Source organism: Hippoglossus hippoglossus, chromosome 6 (assembly GCF_009819705.1).
Source record: "Hippoglossus hippoglossus isolate fHipHip1 chromosome 6, fHipHip1.pri, whole genome shotgun sequence".
Lineage (NCBI taxonomy): Eukaryota > Metazoa > Chordata > Actinopteri > Pleuronectiformes > Pleuronectidae > Hippoglossus > Hippoglossus hippoglossus.
The window spans coordinates 6,888,590-6,910,893 of record NC_047156.1 but is presented as its reverse complement, the minus strand read 5'-3'; the positions used below and the strand labels follow the sequence as shown (position 1 = coordinate 6,910,893).

The window sequence follows — 22,304 nt, the reverse complement described above, 5'->3', positions numbered from 1 at the left end:
ATTTACGAGGCCTCACATCATTTAAAAATTAGATGTAAAAAAAAGAAACTCGTACTTGCAACATCTCATTGAAACGCTGTCATTATTACTCAGGATCATCCAGAGTTCAGTAATTCTGGTGAACTGATTCTTTTTTTTATTTTTTATTATTCTCTATTTTACAGCCAATTTTCCCATCACCTTTGTTCTGGTGACAATCAGATTCCCCTGCTGTAATCCTGCTGTGTTATACAGCTTCTCATTGTCGTCTGTGTGTTATGTTTGTTTTGAGGTGCGACTCTTTCATATGTCTCCCGGGTTGTTTTTTTTTTCGTTCCTGCACAAACTACTTATTTGCATCTTGTTTTTGCATCGTATTTCATCAGTTTTAGTATTTTTTTTCTTGACCCCGCCTTTGCATTTTGTATGTGAAAGCAAGTTGAGTCATTTTTTTTCTACACTGCAAAATCTGTAGGAGTTTATACGTCTACTAAGGAGGTTGTGTTTTCACCCTTGCACATAAGCAAGATTACACAAAAACAACTGAGCAGATTTCCATGTAACCTTGTGGAAGGATGCGGTATACATTAAGAACCCTTTTGATTTGGTCCTTCCGGTTTAAGGACAAAAATCTGGCACATTTAGGGAACTGATATGCATGAGTGTGTGGGACTGTTGGGCCTCAGCAGAGGTTTGCTCTCTACTGAGTGCCATTCTTGTTGGGAAATGCAAATGTTTAATTCATTCTAATATTGATCTTTATATCGTCTAGAGTTGCCTAAAGTGGTAATTGTGGACTCTTCTCTCCTCAGAGCTGATTGGTGGGACACCCAGTCTGAAAATTAACCACGGCTCTGGGACCCTGGTGCTCCAGTTAACGAATAACGTCGGCGTGGCTGACAGGCGCTGGCATCGCCTTGACGTGAAGAGCAACAGCAAAGTAAGAGAAGTACATTTGTGCTGGCACCTTTACACGTCGCCATCTCTGTGCGGGAAGAAGATTAGAATACTGTAACATGTAGACAGCGCCCGTCTACTGTTTGTACTCACACATCCACACGGCTGCGGTGACCTCTTTCCACTCTCCCCCAATTTAAAGGAAGTGCGCTTCACTCTCGATCGATGTTCCACTGCCATTGTCATGGAGACTGAAGGCGTGGACTCATGGGCGATGACAGAGGACCGCTCGTCCTGTGAAATCCGAGGGGTCACACCCAACAGGGACAAGTAAGATCAATAATTAAATGGAACAAGTCCGACCAGCACGGCACAATATAAGAAAACAGTCTCTTCTGAATCCTAAGAAGAAATCAACAAACACCTCAGGCCACCAGTGCTAAATCGTCTGATAAATAATAAATTTTATGTTTTACATATAAATATATTTAAATAAAATGTGGCTACATTTTCTAAAAAAATTTATGGTTGAAGTAACCAACAAAAAGATTTTAGAAACTCTCCAGAGATGCTTCTGGGGTTTGTCTGTGGCTGCAAACTGCTAATCTACTGAGGTTTTCTTCTGTTCGCTGTTTTTAAAACTAAAAGCAAGCAAGGCCCATAGGGACAGTGTCTAAATGGCCCGTGTCCCCACAGGGGTAAACAATTCTCCACAGAGCAGAACATTAGCAGTCACAGCAGAAGCAGCAGCACTTTGTCAGTTGGTAAAAATGTGTAATAGAGTCATTCATTTACATCCAAACTGCTGTATATTAATATGGTAAATAAATCAGTTAAATTTAATATAGAAACACACTTTGTAAGGACCCACTTCCTCTGAGGATTCCAAGCAGGAAAAACTAGCTTCCATCCTTTAAGGATATGTTTGTTGTCCCATATTAATGATGTTTTATCTGTGTTCATTATGTGCCGTCATGTAGCACTTAGTAACGTTCCTAATTGCAATTGTTGATTTGCCATTTGCATCAACTAATGTCAGCTGTTGTTCAAAAGACTCTTTTTCATGTTAATGATGCAGAGTTGACGCAGCTTCATCAACTATGGAGTCATCGTCCTGCTGTGTCTGTTCGGGACCAGGTTCTGAAAAGATTAAATAAAGTCTCACAGCTGAGGTGGGACTGTAAAAGGAATGTCCGTCCATCCGTCCATCCGTCCATCCGTCAAGTCAAGTAGCATATTCCAGACGTCCCTCTCCCCAGCCGTGCTTTTCAGGTCTTCCTGGGGTATCCTGACGTGTTCCCAGGCCAGATGGGATATCCAGTCCCACCAGCGAGTTCTGGGTCCACCCGGGGCTCTCCTCCCAGTTGGGCATGCCCAGTAAACCTGTAGATGTCTCGGTTAGACCACCTCAACTGTCCCCTTTTAACGTGAAGGAGCAGCAGTTGAACTCCGAGCTCTGTCCGAACTTCATCCATTATCTATTGAGGGTCGCAGGGGGCGCTGTAGCCAACGCCATCTGACATTGGGCGACCCCGGACGTGATGCCAACGTATAAAAACCATTCACATTTAACCTTTGCACTCTCTTTGGACTGTGGGAGGAAGCCAGATTACCCATGTGAGCTCCACACAGAAAGAACCGGGATTCGATCTGGCAACCCTCCTGCTGTGAGACCACAGTGCAAACCACAGCCCCCCCCTCCTCTGAACTCAGTAAAATGAATCTTTAACATTTAGATTACAGTTTCACGAAGTTGCTCCAAACAATTCACAACATTTTGAGACAGAACTGTCCTCAATATACGGTTTATTTTGCAAACTGTAACAGTCTGCGCTCCCTCAACATAAAGATCGATCCCCCCCCCCCCCTGCTCTTTTAAATTACGCTAAAACACTTTGTTCAGTAAATAGTATGTAAAACTGTGTTTATGTACAAGCTGCATCATTTATCAGAATCAAACCGGGCTCTTTCCCGCTCAGGGTTGAGTTTCTCAGTGTAGCAGGCAGTCCTCCTCTCCGGGGGGAACAAACTGCTGATGAAATCCTCCGGTATAATCCTTAAAAACGCCGGCTAACCTCTCTGACTACGTCTCTGCAAATAGATGCGTTTTGCTTTGCCACAGCTGAGTTTGTTTATCCCCATCGTGAGCCCGGGCCTGCCACTGCGCTCATTGTTCTGTTGTGTAAATAAGTTTAATGAATTTTTGAGAAACATTTACATAAGAGCTTTACGGCTGCTGTTAATTTTAATAACTTATACATTTTAAGAACCTTGAAGAACTTTTTTTACTGCGTGTCCTCCCCTCAACTTATTAGGTAATAGAGATAGTTACTGCATTAAATAGGGAATATGCTAGTTAACAGGCGGGAATGAAAAGTGCTTCATCTCCTCTTGTGGAGCCGGTTTTCAGTTTTGAAAGTGGCAGAATTGCTTTTGCTGAATCGGTGGATGTTTTGATCGTCTCAGGCAAATGCATATATTTTCAAAATAAGGCGAAAAAGGAACAAGAATAAGGTGTCATATTTGTTGTCTGGAACCAACAATGGTGATGACAGCCTGAGGAGGAAAAGAAAGAAAACCTGAATCTTTTTACTTTGACAGCTTATATTGTGTGCGCGTGTGTGTGTGTGTGTGTCTTTCTTCTCCTCCGCCTGCGTTTCGTGTGTCTTTATATTGCGAGTTGTGTTTTGATTTGTAACCATGAGATCTTTCATGGTGGCTGATTCATTTTCCTCTTGTATATTGAGGGTTGCTTTTTCATTTCCAGGTACCTGAATGGGAGCCATGTATTGCAACTCGGAGGGGTCAGCGGGAACATATCGTATGAATACCCGCAGCTGCAGCACAAACACTATACCGGCTGTGTGAGGAACCTGCTCGTGGACAGCAAGGTAAAGTCCTGCGCGGCTTGTGGCCTGTTTAGATAACTCAACCGCGATATTTCATCCTTGGCTGCAAGGGCCGTATAAGTTCTGAAGGACTCCACATCGATAGAAACTCACTTTTCACTTTCGCTCACGGTCAGAGTCCCCCTCACTGTGCGTCTGCAGCCGACACGTATAGCTACAGGGAGTTTGCCAAGTATAAATGTGTCCCATCTATTGTTTTTATCGTAGATGTACAGTTTATTCTTGATCCCGAAAAAGGATTTGCTGTGGAAGAAGCATTGAGATAATTTGCCTAACTGACAGCAGTAATAATGTTTTGTTCCACATGATGGATCCTGCATCGAATTGTTGAGTTGTAATTAAAGACGCCCCGTGGAGATTTCTTTGAAACAAAGTTTTCATTTGTATTCAGTGTTTTCTCAGCGTGAGGCATTGTGCAGTTTTCAAACCTGCATTGTTTGCATCCATGTTGCATTTTGTTGGTGCGTTGCTTTGTTTTTTGATCGCTTACCACAACCTGAGTTAGTGGAGCAAGGTGCATGTTGTGCAGCAGGTCTTCATGCATGTGTTTCATTGCTCTGACTCAACTTAATAGCGGTTTCAAAATTTGTATTAATAAATCATAAGCACTTGTGCAATGTAAGGTGAACTCAAAACATTTTTGTTTGTCAAATCTCCATCGCCAAATAATTTGTAGCTGCAGTTGTTGAATAAATGGAGTCGTGTAAAACATTCATATATTTTCCTCTGAAATTAAATAAATCAAAAGTAGAGAGGAGCATAAATTCGAATTTTCAAAATTGTACTTAGATGCAGTCCTTAGGTAAATTTACTTCTCCAATACATGTACTATGTGTTCTTGAAATGTATATAAGCACATATAAACAAATGGAATAGCAATACAACAATGGAATGTTTTATAAATGCAGTAACTTCATTTTAATGCTGCTAAAGACGTCTGTCTGCAGACACAACACAACTTAACACTCACTGCTCGATACCATTTCATTGGTGCAATTAATTTCTTTAATCCCTTTTTTTAATTGTCTTGCAACATCAATTTTGATTAGTTGTGTTTCATCTGTCTTTCATGGTGTGAACAATTTTTAGAATGAATTCAGTATTCTGGTATTTCTAGTTTAAGGTTAGATCTTATTTTGTGTTTTTCTTTGCTGCTGTCACAGTTAAACCTCCCTGTGGGGGATCAATGAAATTGATTCTGTCCTTTTTTTAAAAAAGCAATGTTATTATTATATAAAATATAACTTTTCAGAAATGTTAAAATCAAGATGCAATATATCCACAATCACATATCATTTTATTGTATCTTACATTTAATGATACGATGTGATTATCAATTTGCGATCACATTTACTTTAATCATCTATGGTTACAAGGACAGACACATCCTGCCTTTTCATTTCCTGCTGATTTATTCCCCTCTTCACACTTTCTCTCCTCCTCTCCTTCCTTCAATTCAGCTGTACGACCTTGGTTCCCCAGCTGAATCCTCCAACACTGTGCCGGGCTGCTCTCTTATTGATGACCAATGCACCAACATGGAGCAGCCTCCCTCCTGTGGCAAGAGGGGTCGCTGTCACGGCGCGTGGGGCTCCTTCAGCTGCCTCTGTGAGCCGGGGTTCACGGGGCCACTGTGCGATCAAGGTGAGCATGTAAAGTAAATTTTTAATTGACTGTGAGGTTTTTAGTGGAAAGTACAGTGTGATCTCTGTGGAGCAGGAGATTTGAAACTTCAGAGTGTACGAACCAAATAGGCAGTGTGGGAAGTCGTGTGTTCCAGAATGTCACTGTGCTGCTGTGGGAAGATAACCTCGCCTTACATAAAGTGCTTTGGTGGAACAGCACGCCCCCTCGCCGTGATATCCTAGTTCCCACGTGACAGCCGAAATTAATTGAACACGTCTCTGTTTTGTTTCTGATTGACAAGTGGCTCCAGAGTTTTCCTTTGACGGCCGCAGCCACATCCAGTTCCAGCTCTCGTGGTCCCTGCCCGCACGACAGACCAGAGTCCAGGTCGGGGTTCGGACGCGTGCCGGCGCCGGCGTCATCCTCAGTCTACTCTCCCAGGAGCAGAATGAATACCTTCGCTTAGAGGTGAGTCATGGCCGGTCACTCCCCTCCACCTTGACAGCTCTCATTGTCTTGTTTGTGAGCCTTAAAGTGATGATTAGGACGCGCACAATTATTGCTACAAATGCTTGTCAGGCTGAGAGTGAATAATATCGGGGTTGGAGACACATGGGTGGATACTGAGGGGGCTGGTGATTGACATATGTATGTTCCCGACAAGGTCTTTTAGTAAATCCACAGAATGCCGCTGTTGAGTGACTGCTATTTAAAATTAGGGCCTCTTTTATTCAAGGTTATTTCTGTCTCTGGTTAATGTTCCAGGCACAATTCGGTCTCGGCAAAGGCAAGGAAACGTGTGCACTGTAATCCGAGGGCAGAGTGCTCTCAAGTGGAGGCCAGATCCCCTGCTCTGTACTTGAGGGTTTGGACACAGCTTGCTTCAAGTGGTGGGCTCAAAGTCACGCTGCTCGTTTTGCCACAGCCGCGGTGGAGAGGTGCTCACGCGGCGCGTTTTCTTCAGGAGGAAAGTGTGCTTCACTTTGACAGACCTTCATTTAAGCCCACCTCTGCTGCCTGACACGCTCCTGAGTGGATATGAAGCCAGTGTTTCTTCTGTCTCATTGACTGACAGGCTGAAAGTGAACAGCACCTGGTTGGTAAATGGCTCTGTTAGGCCTCGTACTTGTGGCTGACTCGCAGGTCGGGTGTTGGGGTCTCCGCTGAATAATCCACGCCAGCACTGGTTCTGACTTCGAAAACATCTCGTCTTGTGATTGTCATTTGTTAGACAGCTTTGTTTAAAGTGTTCCGCCTCGTCTCTTTGTGCTTCTCCGGGTCTTTACATGAGGAAACACAACGTTGTCCTCTCCCCTTGCTGCAGCCTCACATTGACAGGAGGAGGAAGAGGCTGTAGCCGTTACTGTATGAAGCCACTCGCTGTGAAAACCTCTGTGGAGCTGAATTGGTGAGCTGTATAAAACATCTGATGTCTGTCTGCGACCGCCCTGTTGTCTCAAGGCTCTTAAAAACACTTGAGCACAAGCCTGGTGTGTTTGCAGACAGCAAGCCCCAAATTAAAGGGCTGTGTCTCTCTTCCCCCATTTTTTTTTTCCTTAAGGGTAGATATTGGATAGAGTGCACACTGAATAAATAACAACACTTTCACACAAAGGTTACAAGGGGCCAGCTGGGTATAAACAGCATTCAGCTCTCCGAGGAGTATGGTGTCTCTGTAGAGAAAACAGTTATCTAATGCAGTCTGTGAAGGACTTTTTCAAGAGCAACGTGCGTGCACTACTTTGTCAGAGACCACCAACCCTTAAGAATAGTGAGACTCTGAACAATATAGCTTCTCCTTTTTATTTTATTTTTTTCGCATTAATGAATTGAGTTCGAAAGGTTCTTTAGAAATTCAGACTTCAGAAATTCGCTTGAACTTCTTGTGCTTAACTGTGATTGCGTAGATCTCTGGAGGCACCGAGGAAAGTTTATATAAAAAAAATCTGATTTCTTTTTTTTCCTGAATATTGATTGAGTTCTTTGTCCTTTGTTCATTTTTGTTGTGGACTTGAGGGCAGGATGAGACAGTGGGGAGAGCAGAGTCAGCTTTTGCTCTCTGTGTGTGTGTGTGTGTGCGCGTGTGTGCGTGTGTGCGTGCGCGCGTGCGTGTGTGTGTGCGTGCGTGTGGGTGTGTCTGCATGTCCAGTGGGGGTGAGGCATTTGAGATGCCCATGCTGAGGGAGCAATAGTTAATGCAGACTGGGCTGAATGTGAATTATCTTGCCCCACTGTTTCCAATTAAGCTTTGGACATGTACAAGCTGCAGTTAAGGGAGCCCCTCATTGGTTAAGTCCATTGTGTTCGCTCATCCTTAACTGCTGAAGATAATTGTTGTTTCTTGTATACCTTCCCTTCGGGAGGACTCTGGCTCCTGCCATGCAGCGATGTGAGCTCCAGCGCTGCAGAGCAAAGCATCACGGCTGCAAACATTTCCGTATTCATTTCTACCACTGAAATTTTCAAGCCACATTTCTGGCAGATGTCTTTTTCCTGGTATAGCTACATTTCACAATGTTTGCCTGGCCCAGTCTTTTTCGACACCACGGGATCTGGCCTACTTCCTCTAATGTTGTTCTGCTGCAGGATCTGTGTTTTGCCCCTCAACACTCCCGTGGCAGGCGTCCAGGTGTGTCAGTCAAGAATTTGTGCCAGTCGATTTTTGCAATTTCATTCAGACAACGAAACTAAAGCCCTGAAATCCAAACTAATACAATTCTGTTTCAGCAGCTAATGACATAACAGAGCAGCTTGTTTTACAGCACTGCAAAAGTCTCTAGTGGGAGAGTTATGGATTTTTGGGGGGCTGATGCCAATACCAATATTTTGTAGTAGAAAACTGCAGATACCGACGTATCGGCTAAAAAATATGATGATTTAATGACTCCTAAGATTTTGTTATCAAACCCTAATAACAAAGAAATGTAATTGCGATTTTATATTTACTTTAAAGACTCTAAATTGAGCGTATGAGTGAATGTTAATGTGAATGGTTAACCCCAATTTTTTTTTAATACAATGAATTACAGTAATCTAAACAAGATGAAATAAAAGCATGGATGACCTCTCACTCGAGATCAGACTGAGAGAGATAAGACCACATTTTTCCTTGTCTAATGAAAGGTCACCGTCAAACATGACACCCAGGTTTCTGGCTGCAGGCTTGATGTTTGATGACAGGGATCCAATATGTCTCTGTATAATAGGGATGGCCTTTGCTGGACCAAAGAGAATTACCTCGCTTTTGTTTTCATTGAGTTTACGAAGGTTTTGGGACATCTAGCATTTTATTTCATGATTAAAATTGCCCTTTTCACCGTTTTTTAATGGGACATATATTTGTGTGTCGTCAGCATAACAGTGGTAAAGGATTTTGTGTTTGTTAATGATATGACTAAGTGGTAACACATATATCAAAAACAGTAAAGGGCCGAGGACAGAGCCTTGGGGAACACCACAGGTCAGAGGTGCCACAGAATATGTCCTTGAAAGGCTCCTATCAGCTGATAATATTGGCCAACCCATATTCTGGTCCGGCTTTAGGATTGACACCTCAAATGTGACGCCTGTCCAAAAGATTACAATGTTTTTTTTCATGCTTTCTCCTCTCTCACCTGTTATCTCAGGTTATTCAGGGTCTCCTGGCCGTTTTCTACAACCTCGGTGATGGCGACTACAACATCACGCTGCCCTTCCATCGCCTCAACGACGGAGAGTGGCACGACGTGGTGCTGGATCGGTACGGCAGAGAGTTCACCCTGCAACTGGATGGAGGCGGAGGACGGCGAGAGGTTACAGTCTCACCCGGGCGGAGTCAGGAAATCATTATCGACCCCTCGGCAGTGATGATTGGAAACTCTTTTCCCTCAGGACACAACCGGAGCTTCCTTGGTGGGTTAAGCTACGAATCAGACGGGATGAACGTCAATAAGATAAATGAGTTGATTGGAATTGAATTGTTGGATAAGTGGAAAAGTTAAATAATAATTATTGAAATAATTAAAATGTGATTTGGAAATGGATTAATTGGAAAAGACAGTTCCCGAAACAGTGCAGTTGTACACCTGTTAAATTTAATGGGCACATAAAGGATTCGGTTTTATCTTTCCCACATACTGGTGGTTCTACATTTCACAGCCTGGCCCAAAGGTGTTTTGATCCCTTAGTTTCAAGCAGATGAGATAAAGTGAGTCAGTGACTCTGATCTGTATTTAAATGATGTGTTAGACCCGGCACTTCCCACAGAGTGAGCAAACCAACCAGCAGAGAAAATATCCTGCAAAAAAAGAAAAAAAAGAAGGCATTGCATGCTGACAGCTTAGCCTCGGGCTGTTTGTGTGTTTGCGCACGTGAGAGTGTGCACGGGTCTGCAGGTGTGTCAGCGAGTTGTTTTTTTTGTGTGTGTGTGTGTCTGTGCATTCGAGTTTACACCCCTGCCGTGGTGTAAATGTAAGTTCATAAAAGATTTTGCCTGGGGACTGGTGTTTGAGTGTGTCTTTTGGCATTGTAAACTCTGTAAACATTCTATTTTTCATTTCCTCCTCTGTTTTTTTTTTCTCTCTCTCTTCACCAGGCTGTTTGCGAGATGTAAGATTCAACGGCCGCTCCGTCTCCCTGGACAGAGAGCAGCCTTTAGAAGGGCTTCAGGTGGTCACCTCGCAGGGCGTCTCTGTCGGCTGCTCTTCAGACGCCTGCAGGAGACATCACTGCTCGGCTCCCCTGGTCTGCGTGGACCTTTGGAGGCACCACGAGTGCAGGTGCAGTAAATATGCAGAGTCAAAAAAAGCCGGGGTGAAAACGAGGCTTCTCAGGATGCAGGCACATTATGTAGATATCTGCAGCCATACATCCAGAGGCAACGATGGCGTAACGCAGCCTTGCTCATAATAAAATTAGTAACGCCAGCGCTCAACTTGCAAATTAGATTAACAAATGAAGTGAAGAAACCACACACACCTGCACTGTAGGGATTTATTACAGGGGGAAGACTGAAACACTGAAGCTGCTACTCGGTGGGTCAAATTAGGTTGAATGCCACACACTCTCATTTGTCAGCTATAAACCAGGCCTGGCAATCAGCGCTTAGATGCACGAGAAGACAAATCCCCTATGAACCAGACTGCAGGTGCAGCGGTACAAAAATATCAGCCACAAATAATATCAATCACATATGGACAACCGAGTCATGGTGATGATAATAATAATAACAACAGACCTAATTACCTCTGTCAACGTTTGTTTCTTAGTCAGCAGGATTACACAAAAACCTGGGTGCAGCATGAACCAAAGGTGAAACCCATTGAATTAGGTGTAGATCTGAACATGGCGAGATCGGGTGCTAGCCTTGGCGGAGGTATGCGCGCCCTGACTCTCCTATTATACCATATTTTGTTCATAAAATACTTCTCAATGTGTTTATGCTAATAGTAAAACTGATTAAAACAATTCAAGTACAACAAATAAATTCAAAATAAAATTTTAATATATCTGAAATTATTTTGGGAGGTGAATAATTATTTGGGAAGTGTCCTGAAGCTAGGATTTCTGTTTCTCTAATGAAGAATTTTAACCGGCCTTGTTTGTAGTGATGAACCTATTTATTTTGGCCACTTTAGTGAAGAAGCTCTAAAACAAGTCCTGCTTCGCACCAAACACCACAAACTGTTGATTAGCTGGTAAATATATTGGAGCAATTAGCGGCTGAATCGCCAGATATTTCCCTCAGGAGACCAAAAATCTGCGTTTTACATTCACCAGATGACCAGAATCAGACTGAACTCCAACTGCTGGATGTGTAAATGAGATGTAAACAAACAGTTTGCAAACGCATCAGCCAATAGCAACTTAGAATGTGTTGCTATGCAAGTGCTGCCCCCATGTGGCAAAAGAAATCGTCAGTTTGAATAAAGTTTTGTTCCACTTTCTGACAACATGTTTTAAATGGACTTCTGAACTTGTTTACAAGGACACAACATCTGGAAAACATTTAATAATAATAATAATAGAAGTTACACTTATTTATATAAAAAGAGAATAAAAACATAGGGGAATTAAATTAAGTTACACAAGTGTTTTTAGCGACAGTAAATATGTCACCTGTCTGATCTTTAGACTATTCCACAATTTGAGGCTCACTAAGTTCCAGATGTATTTTTCGAGCGAGTACATTTATACCTTTAAAAGTAGAATTTTAATTTTATGCAACCAGTGGCCATCAGCAGGTGTTACTCCCTATTAGAAAGTGTCAAACCCATTATTTATTCATGTAGATCAATGATTTACCAACGTTTGAAACTGCCACCTGGGATCATTCTTATTAATGACCTTTAATTAAGCACTGGTAAAATATGCAATAACCAATAATTCTGCCAATTATTTAGCCCCGCTGAGGTGGCACTGAAAGTTGTTTGGGTCCACTCCATATCGTAAAGGCAGTTTGAGTGCATGCATAAAAGAGGCTGCACCTTAATTATTAACGAGTTAAATAATTAACCCACTCATTAATTTAACATGAAATAATTTATGCAGATCATAAACTACTTGCATAGCACGTACAGTATGTGCATCTAAGTGTGTTCAACGCTCCGGTGAGTTTCTGGCAACACCCCTTGAAATCAAAGTGTCCACCAGATGGCAGCTCGGCCTGAGCTCAGGCCCATGTTGCACTGCGTGTCTAATAGTGTGTCAGCCTCAGAGAATAGTGTGTAACTGCAGCGACTGTGTGAGTCCCAGCCGGCCCTTTAAACTCTGCAGGACCACTGAGTCTCCTGCCTGCCATTTCAAGTGAGGGACTTCTCACTGCGGCTGAATATCCATATTCTGTGATTGCAGCACAGCCTCAGGATACAAAGCACCGAGAGACGCAGGGGTGAAAGATATTCAGGGGATATTTTGTACAAATATACCGAGGGACTCGAAGTGCAAAGCCAATCTTAGCTTCTCCGTTTCTCTTTTTATGTTTCTTCTTATGGTACAGTCGACATTGTATAACCTTCAAAGAGCATATCTTTGAATCTGATATAAGAGGTGCAACTCCAGAGGGATGTATTTTTTACACTGTCAGCCCAGGTTTCAGAGCTCTGTAGAATTCAGTCTTCATTTCATCTGCGAGCTTCTCGAGTGTCTCTCGTCTTCCTCTCCACACAGGTGCCCTCCAGGCCACCTGACCAAAGAGAGCTCCTTGGGCAAAGCGTGCGTCTACACCCTGTGCGCCAGCCGGCCTTGTCGCCACGGCACCTGTGTGGCTCACTCCCCGTCCCGCTACTCGTGCCACTGCAGCGAGGGCTACCGGGGGCGCCACTGCGAGGTGACGCTCGCCATGTTCCACAACGAGGACGGCAACAGCCTCAGCCTCAGCTCCATGTTCGCCATCAGCATCTGTGTCATGGCCTTCCTAGGTAGCTATGTCGACTACGTCCTCTTCTACCTGTGGTGACCACCCCGTCGTCATCTTCTCATGGCTTTTTTCATCTTTTTGTTTTTGTCTTCCATTTTTCTTCCACTCTTCATCTGTAATAAGCTGATTTCCATCCTGTTGTATGTTTATTTTTTTGTTTGCTGCCATCCTCATGGTATAATTCTTACATTATGTTTGCTTATATCTGTAACATCCGCAGTTTTTCCCCCCTGTTTGCCTCTGTGAAATCATTCATACACATATCTTGTGGCTGTATTGATCTCTTGAGCTGTGCCTAGATGTGATTTCTCCATGGGAGGTTGCTGGAAAACATGAAACAAATATCTGGAGTGGAGGAGAAGAGGGCAGGAAAGCATTGTACATCGTAATTTGTGATTCACGGGGAAGGTGTAAAAGTCCCTGCAGGACCAGGGAGTTTCTTTATGTGTGTTTCCCGGTTTCATCACTTCTGTGTCTTCCGTCTCTTCCAGTGATACATTCTGACTTCAGAAGTCAATTTCACTCTCAGCCTTACTTTTTATCTGTCCAACTTATTTTATACCCCCCCATCCACCCATTTTACCACTGCTATGTCTTGTTCTACCTTTTCATCCCACATGTCTGTACACAGAGTTTATTTCACCAAGTCTTCCTGCATGTCTCTTTATTGTGCACTTTTTGATGTTATGTACACGGCTTGGAATTGTAATCGATAAGATAAATAAGATAAGATGAGATGATGTGAAAATGTGGACCAAAAACATTTCATTTTCATTCTAAGAGCTTTATCTAGTTGATGCCAATAATGTCTTTATCAAAACCACTTCCACTCGTAAAGTTAGTTATTATCAAGGGATTTTAGGTTAATAAGGTAATTCAGATACTTTAAATCTGACAGTGTTGTGAATTATTCTCTCATAAAGACAAAGGCTCGGGCCAAGATTCCTGCGGTCAGACATCTGGCAGCGTGCAGCATGTATTAAAAAACAGTGAGCAGAAGCAAAAATTGGCTCATTTATAAAAGACTTTTTGTGCCAAAAAAAAACAACACACAACACAACTCACAACAGCAGCCATTGTGTCTCCTCACAGATCGTTCATTCTCCGAGAGACTGCTTTGTTGATGCAGCGACTCTGAGGGCAGTTCGCACTACGTATGTTTATCCAGCATAGCATATAAACACAGAAGGGCTGTGACTTCAAAATAAACGCCGCCCCCATGTGGAGGCAGTTATGTTGAAGCCAAATAGCTGGAACATTTCCTACAATGAAGAAATATATATCTTCCTCTAATAGGAACACTTATTTATGATTTTCTTTTTTGGTTGTTGATATGTCCTTTCATAAAGTTTCTTCAACTTTTAAGACTAGAAGGACTTGGTTGGGTGAAATGTTTGAGATAATCTGGTGACACTCAAAAGGCTTAATGAGCATAAGTGGGACCCATAATTAAAGCATAAAATTAGCATATCTTTCTTCGGTTTCTTTAAGTTCCTCTGTAATGCAACTACAAAGCACAAGTTAAAAAGAGAGCTCAGAAATAACTTCTGAATGTAATGCAACTATGTGTGTATATGTATATATGAATATATGTGTATATATAGTGTTTATAGACTCTTAAATCATTGACCATTCACCTCACGTCTGGGCCATTACGTTTGTTCGAGACTGGTTTTTAGCTTCACTTAGATATTTACTTCTTTTGTGGGGAAACTTGAAAAACCAAAAGAATGATTTATCCCATATTTCAGGACTAAACGTTATATTAACACAGTCTCTGCACATTCACAGCTTTAGCGCAGCGTGCAGTCAGCACAAAAGGTGAGAGGATTATTCTTTATTTGTGGGTTTAAAAAAGGAAATCTCGCAGTAAACAATTTAAACTGTGATAAATAAGAACACAAGAATAACGGGGCTGTGATAATCGTATCAATTCTTCACTCAATTCCTCACATTTGGTGTTTGTTGGCTCGGTGGGATAATGATTAATCAGTCATCAGAGCGGCTGCTGATTCATTTCCTTCTGATCGATTAATCAGCTCAGTGTTTCTGCTCCAGACTGGATCCCGTTAAGTGCTGACGACACCGGCCCACGTGGTCGATGCCGTTATTATTGCTCTAATAGGATCAAGACTCAATACAAACCTATGGCGTGTGCAGCCAGCAGATCCTTTTTAAACATGTATATGCATTGATACGGCGACAGGAACCACCACTCCCGTGTCCAAACGGATGAGCTACCACTTTAATTCTTCGTCAACGCTCGGCACAGGGACCAGTTAATTGTGTTAAAGGGTAAAGCTGAAGGAAATGTGATTTTCTCGCATCCTCACAAGGACGAACGTGTCGCTTGCATGTTGTTGCACTCGCTACCCTCGGTAGGGCCACACCGCTGTTTATGAGTCTTTCTGTCAGAGCCGGGCTTATAAAACGCTTGAGCAATTCAATACTCTGTCCCTGCCTTTATAACTGACTCAACATTCCCTGCAGGGCATGTGGCCGGTATTGGGACATCAGTTATTCTGACACTTGAGAGCGAAGCGTATAAAGCGGTCTTCAATATTTGATAATGAATTCAAAGATGATAAAGTGTGGCCTTGGCCTAATTCATGAAAATCCATGTGTGTAGCCCCATTTGAAGTGGCCCTGCCCGCTGTCGCTGATGAGGCATTTATATTCAAGGCTCAAATGTTTCACATTTAAAGGAGTCACTGTTTGACGGCTGCACATTTTCAAGCCTTTTATTACAACAAAACAGCTAAATTCATCTTTGTCTTTTTAAATTAGAGCAAAAACTGTTTTACCTCCTCAATCCACTGGTTGGGTTTTTTTAATGAACAGCTGGTTATACAACAGTTGTTCAGCGGTGACCCTCATCAGGAGCTACCACCAGAAGTTCACGCACGCACTCCGCAAGACTTCTGGCTGGGTGCGAAATTAAAGGGGGACTCCTGCTCTGCCTCAACATGCATTAAAAGTTAAAGCGATCATCCATTATTAAGTTTTACACAAGCCATCACACACCGAGCAGAGTGCGAGTTCAGCGTGAAGCTGCAGACGGAGCCAGATGAGCCGATGTCTGATCAGGCCTCATTAGTCCAGCAGCAAATCTTACGCTCTTGTGTTTTTGAAGAATGGAAGACATTATTCTCCCATATGGGCCTGTGAATGCCAAGCGATCGTGTAAAGTGCCTGTTCTGTTCTTTTTTTTTCTTTTTTAAGTATTCCCTGAGAGATTTAATAAATAAATGATTTCTCCGACTCGTCCCCATCGTTCACCTGTGTCATTTTCCTCCTGTTGCTTCGTCCCTTCTCTACCAAACCCTTCACGTTGCAGCCGCCTCATATTTCTCCTCCCTGAGCCTGAGTGAAAGGGTTAAGTGGTGTTGATCAAGCTACACTGTGGGTGTATAGTTGTTTACTCGACACTCATTCATAATGCACCGTCTGGTCCAGGCTAACATCATAATGCCCTGTTGGTTAGAGAGCAAAGAAGCAGCAGCATTACGGATTGATGAATGACTGCGAGGTCTGTATTCCACCCTGGGTGATATTGATCTCACTGGAATGTAGCTGCACACATACACAACCAGCAGAGTGTGTGTGTGTGTGTGCGTGTGTTTACCTGTGCCTAATTGTGTGTGTTTGTGATGGAGGGCTCGGTGCTTCAGTCCCTCTGCACTGTGCATCGAGCTCCCCCCCACCTTCAGAGATGTGTTTAATACCAGCTCAGGTGATGTTGAGGGCTGAGGTGAGCGCACGCCTGCAGGCAGCACCTCGGAGCAGGTTATTCTGGAGGTGAGGAGGAGGGCCAGGCGCCCGGTTGGCGTCTCGCCTCATTGAGATTCTGGTGTTTTCTGCCAGGGAGCTCTGGATGCTGCGGTGAAGGTGCTGGGTCAGCTGATCAATAGCCGCCCTCTCCTCCACCCAGCACTGGAGCAAGGGGGGGGGGGGCTTATAATCTCTTTGTTTCTATATGAAACAAAGAGATCTGATATGCTAGCAGCATAGAAATAGAAAGGTGCAACAGCTGAGGTGTTAAAAGATGTTCCAGGCAGCGAGAAGACAGGGGTGGTGGGTTTTAATTGAGAAAGCATTTCTTTAAGCAGGGAGACGCTCTCGGGGAGTTGTTTTTTCCCTCTTTGTTTATGAGTACCTGCCTGTTAGGGCGACCCCCAAAGAGCCGCCCGGTGTGTTATTCTCTTTTGAAGCAATTACTTTAAAAAAAATCCAGACTAATGTGATTACCCCGCATTTCTCCAAAGATTTCCAATTAAACCGATATACTTGGCGCGCACCATATAAACTCTTCTAGTTGAAATGGATCCCATCTAGTGTGAGAGATAAAAGCAGAGGCCAGACAGAGGCCAGAGAGGGACTGAAGGAAGGAACGGCGAGAGTCTTAATGAGTGAGGAAGACAAAGGGAGAGAGACGGGGGGGAAGTTCCACTGTAGAGAGAGTGAGAGAGAGAGAGAGAGAGAAGGGGAAGGGGAAGAAAAAAAAGTTGCTAAGAAATACAAATTAAAAAAAGAGAAAGAGCCTGAACTTGTAAAAACAGATAGCAAGGAGGAGGGAAAGAGAGAGAGAGCGATGGCAGATGGGAGAAAAATACTGGTTGAGATTAATGGACTTTAAAGGTCAGTCCAGCATGTTGTATAATTCAGCACACAATAGCCGTGATTGATGTGTATGCTTTAGGACCTTTTCCTGCTCGGCTCCTGCAGCATTCCTCCCCGCGTTCGGCCCGAGCCGCCGAGGCTTTGTGTTTAAGCTGGGAGGAGTGCAGATTCAGTTAATAGGTTTCCGAGGAGCTGTGGCGTTTGATAAGACGGCGAGCATCAAAGGGAAATAGGTGGTGAAGGTGGGGGCCTCCGTCTCCACGCGCGTGCCATTAGTATGTCTTAACTGTGCAAGTCAGTGCAACTAATAGGTGCTACAGGACGAATCAATGTGAGGTGCATGGTCTGATATTAGTCGGCATTATCTATTTATCCACAATGACGTTGGCTTGTTCTATTGCGTCTGATGGAAATACATGCATATATTCATTTTGCACAGCCGTGTTGTTTCATCGCTTTCCGCTCACGTTGTCGATTTCATTCACACCCAGAGATATGTTTTTCTGCTCAGCATCTCAATTGTAATTATGTGAGCTGCGCCTCCCTCCCTCCCTCCCTCCCCCCGGGCCCCCTGCTGTGTTAACCTGCTCTCTGGCACCCCTCAGTGTTGATGCTGGGCCTGTTTCTCTACTCCTGCTGGAGGAGGCACAAGGGCCTGAAGGAGGGCGTGTACCATGTGTCGGCGCACCACGGCGAGTGGGAGGACATCCGGGAGAACGTGCTCAACTACGACGAGGAAGGAGGAGGCGAGCAGGACCAGGTGAACACAGATAGAGGAGGTGTTTAAGGAGACGGGGGGGGGGGATGCCACTGGGTTATGTTTAAGGAAATAAAACAACACAAATAACATATAAATCAGCAAAGATTTATATTCAACAGAGAGTTCATGCTGCAAAATATCAATTCCCTGGAGATCTATGACTCTGGGGCAGTTAAGTAAAATGTTTTGCCATTTATCTCTGCTCTTAAAAAAGAGTTATAAACCACAACCTTAATTAGGGAGCAAAAATCTGCCTTTAAACAACATTTATCACGATAATTATCGATATCGACAGATATGACATCGGGAAGAACGTGGTCTAATGTAATGAGGAAGGCTAAGGGGAGCAGGACCAGGTAAACATAAAGCATAGACTTGGTATTTAAATGTCATCGTGATATTGTTCAGAAAATAATATAACACAAATAAAACCAAAGAGTTCAATTGTGCCTTCAAATGAAAACCTAATGAAAGAGAGAAAGACCACAACCTTCACTCAGGAGCAGAAATCTGTTCTCAAACTTGCCCAAGAAATAATAATGTGAGATTTATTGCGATAATTAATGATAATGACCGATGTCACATCTGCGAGAATGGAGGAGGAAGGAAGGTGGAGTCCACACCAGGAACAAATATGGCACTTCAGTTCTTATGTGTTCTAAATGTCACTGTGTTATATTCAAGAAAATAAACCAACACGAACAGTGGCAGAAGGTAACATTGACATTAACAGAACGGTGTTTGTTTGAGCCTTCAAATCAAAACCAAATGTAATAGATCGACCAGTTTTGTGAAATGTTTTTTGTATTTGTCATCCTCTGCTCAATTAAGAGTTTAAAACCACCGACATCAGTCAGGAGCAAAAATCTGTCCTTAAATTTACAAGAAATAAAAGTAATGTGGCATTTATCGCAATAATATTAAAAATCGACTGACAGAAACTACAATGAGGAGGGTGGAGGATCAGGTAAACACACATAGAGCTGGTATTTCAACAGGCAGGGAGGAAGTAAACAAAGAGTCCACCCCAAGAACAAATATGGCTCCTGTCTAGGTTCTCGTGTCTGTGTGTTTGAAATGTCATCGTGTTATAACGCAAATAATGGAAGAAAGTAAATCAGCAAACGTTAACATTTACACAGAGCAGTGATTGTTTCCGCCTGCAAACGAAAATCAAATATCATGAGACGGAGTCAGTTCGCTGAAATGAAGCAAAAGTAAAAAAATGTTTTTGCTGCTTCAAATGTGTTCATTTCTGCTTTTAATTAAAAAAAAGTTTGAATCCAAAACCTTCACTCTGGAGCAGAAATCAATTTTCAACAATAATGTGACATTAATCGCGATAATTAGCAGTATCGATTGATTTGACATCTGGGAGAACGTGCTCAGCTACGGCGAGGAACGTGTAGGGCAGCAAGACCAGGTAACAAAGTATAGAGGTGGTATTTAGACAGGCAGGGGAATAAATAAACAGGAGTCCAGCCCAGGAACAAATATGGCACTTGCATAAGTTCTCATTTCCATGTGTGTTAAATGTCATCGAGTTATAACACAAATAATGGGAGAAAGTAAATTAGTAAATAATGTATTAACATTCATCAGAGCTAATGTTTGTGCCTTCGAATGAAAAGCAAATATCAGTTCCCTGGAGATCTATGCTTAGCTGAAATTAAGCAAGTGGACCCCAATAGATGTTAATGCCTCTGTTTTAATAGAGCTGGAAATAAGACGCCCCCCCACCCCGGATTCTCTGCAATCAGATAATTAATTACTTGGCTAATCAATGGGGCTGTTGTTGCCAACATCTCTTCCCAAATGCTGGATCTTCGTCTTAGTCTGGGGAGCGGGTTCATTTACCAGCAGAGGCATTAGCTCAGCTACACTGCTCTGAGCCCAGATTGGTGTCATGTGGCAATGTTGTTTTTCATTATCTTTTTAAACAGATTCCAAAGATTACATAGGAACTGAAAAACAAAACCGTATCTCTTTCCTCAGAACGCCTTCAACATGGTGGAGCTGCAGCGCTCCATCCAGCCCAGCCCGGCCCAGTCCCTGCGTTACAGCTACCCACACAGCATCATCTCCTACCCGCAGACCAAGCTTCCCCAGGACAACAACAAGAAGGAGGTGTCCAACGGCAGCGCGGCCATCGCCCTGCGCCTCGCCATCCCCCCCTCAGAGACCCAAACCCTGCCATCCCCTCTGACCTTCCGCCGCTCCCACAAAACCCTCTCCTTCTCCAGCCAGGACTTGGCCCGCTACCTGTGCGAGGTCATCAGGGACATGGAGCACCCGGGGGAGCTGGGCACCATGACCACGCCGCGCCGTCCCTCAGGGAAGGAGCGCGGCATGGCGGCGGTGCGCTCCCTCAGCTCCCTCAGCGCATCTCAGGGGTCAGAGGTCAAGCTCCAGGGGGGCCAGGGCGGCCGGCTGGACAGGTTCAAAACCCTCCGGGCTGTGGTGTGCGATTTGAGAGGAGACTCCAAGGCTCCCGAGGGCCAGAGAGACAAAGTGAAGGAGAGCAGAGGGCAGCTGAACTGTGAGAAGAGCGGCTGAGGCTGCACCGAACTGAAGGTTGCAGAATAAGCAACGCTAATCAGAAGGTGATGGTGGAATTCCAAAGGGAGATCATTAAATGTGAAATACTCTGAGGCTGGGAGGTGGCCCAGGGTGTATGTGAAGTCTGCTATAAATGTACTGTATTGATGAAAACTCTGAACACTTACGTTCTTTGATATAAAAGATGTTTACCAATGAATGATCAGATGTGATGTATTGTTTACTTGGCATTGCACTGTACAGTATATAATCCACCAGGAAGCACTTTTTGGAGGCGCCGTGTGTCCAAACTACTCATGTCATGAAAACTCATAAGAGCAATGTCTGCAAGTGAGGAGGCAAATTGTTTTTTTCCTAACGAGAGAACTCGATTCTTTCTGCTGTTAATGATTCATGAAATCATTTATGTGACAGAAATGATTTGGATTCATTTGTATTATCTATTTCCTTTTAAATAAATGAATATCTTTGATACTATTTAGAGCTTGATCTTGTTCAAACACCAGTTCAGATTAATGAACATCAAATCCGCCTGTTTTTGAAGTTCAAGCCAACTTTTTAATCATCAAATGTTGGTCACGCTGTGCTTGATTTTTTTTCTTCTGGTCGGCAGAGGAAAGTAATAAGTAGGATTTCTTTCTTATAACCTACAAGTGAATAATCTGTTTATACTTATATTATATATTAGGGCTGGGCAATAAATCAATAGCAATTATTGAAATATATTAATATAACAAAGGCTCAATATATCAATATAATGCATATTCACATTGAGGAGGTGCAAAACAAACTTGATCCCCACATAGCAAATTAGTTTGGGCCCAGATTTGGCCTGTTTGCCAAACCTGGGCTACAAGTTAGCCACAGCAATACCACATGTCAACCAAAGGTGGCCAGAGTTAGGTTTTGCTATTTAAGCCATTTACCACATGGGCCACTTTATGTTCACATCCAGGTTACACCGTGCAGAGAAAACCACATGTTGCCAAAAAGAGGCTCCACATCTGTTCTGGGATATTTGGAGCATCTACATGCTATAGACGTTTTTGCATTATCGCATGCAAACTAAAAGTAAATCAGCCTTTCAGTGACAAATGAATAATAATGTGACATTTATCGTTATAGTAATCGACTGAAATTGAAATTGCCTGAATATATTTTTGGGCCGTATCGCCTAGCCCTAGTATGTGGTATAATTTCTGTAATTAATTTGTCTATCTTTATTCCTGGCAATGATTCGGATGCAAACATTCATCCAAACTGGAGCAGCTGTTCTTGTTTTATTCAGCTAACTATTACCAGGAACCGAGCTCTGATGGGAAGCACTAAGTCAATTTCCAGATTAATCATTCATGTCCAGAGCCTGTAGCCTCCTGACCCGAGCTTCTGGGAGTCTCCACCGTGAACTCCGAAGCCTGCAGGTCCCAGAAGGCCGCACTACACCACACTTAATTGGCCAGTATTACTGGAGTTAAACAGCTGTGACACGGGAGCGAGTCGCCGGGGAAGCGCACGGAGCTGCTGCGTGCGGCTGAGGGTCTTGATGTCTGTATCTGGT

At 43.3% G+C, this 22,304-nt stretch overlaps 1 protein-coding gene across 1 annotated transcript in view; it reads left to right on the top strand.

The window, feature by feature from the left end:
• Positions 1-21,223, top strand: part of LOC117763438 (neural-cadherin-like) — an 89,156-nt gene extending 67,933 nt beyond the window's left edge. The window contains 10 exon segments of the mRNA XM_034588559.1: positions 792-919; positions 1,079-1,206; positions 3,644-3,767; positions 5,246-5,429; positions 5,713-5,879; positions 9,038-9,302; positions 9,985-10,168; positions 12,558-12,808; positions 18,033-18,187; positions 20,183-21,223. Coding sequence (XP_034444450.1) covers positions 792-919; positions 1,079-1,206; positions 3,644-3,767; positions 5,246-5,429; positions 5,713-5,879; positions 9,038-9,302; positions 9,985-10,168; positions 12,558-12,808; positions 18,033-18,187; positions 20,183-20,743 — 2,147 coding nt within the window. The 3' untranslated portion in view covers positions 20,744-21,223.
• The last annotated feature ends 1,081 nt before the right edge of the window (positions 21,224-22,304 follow it).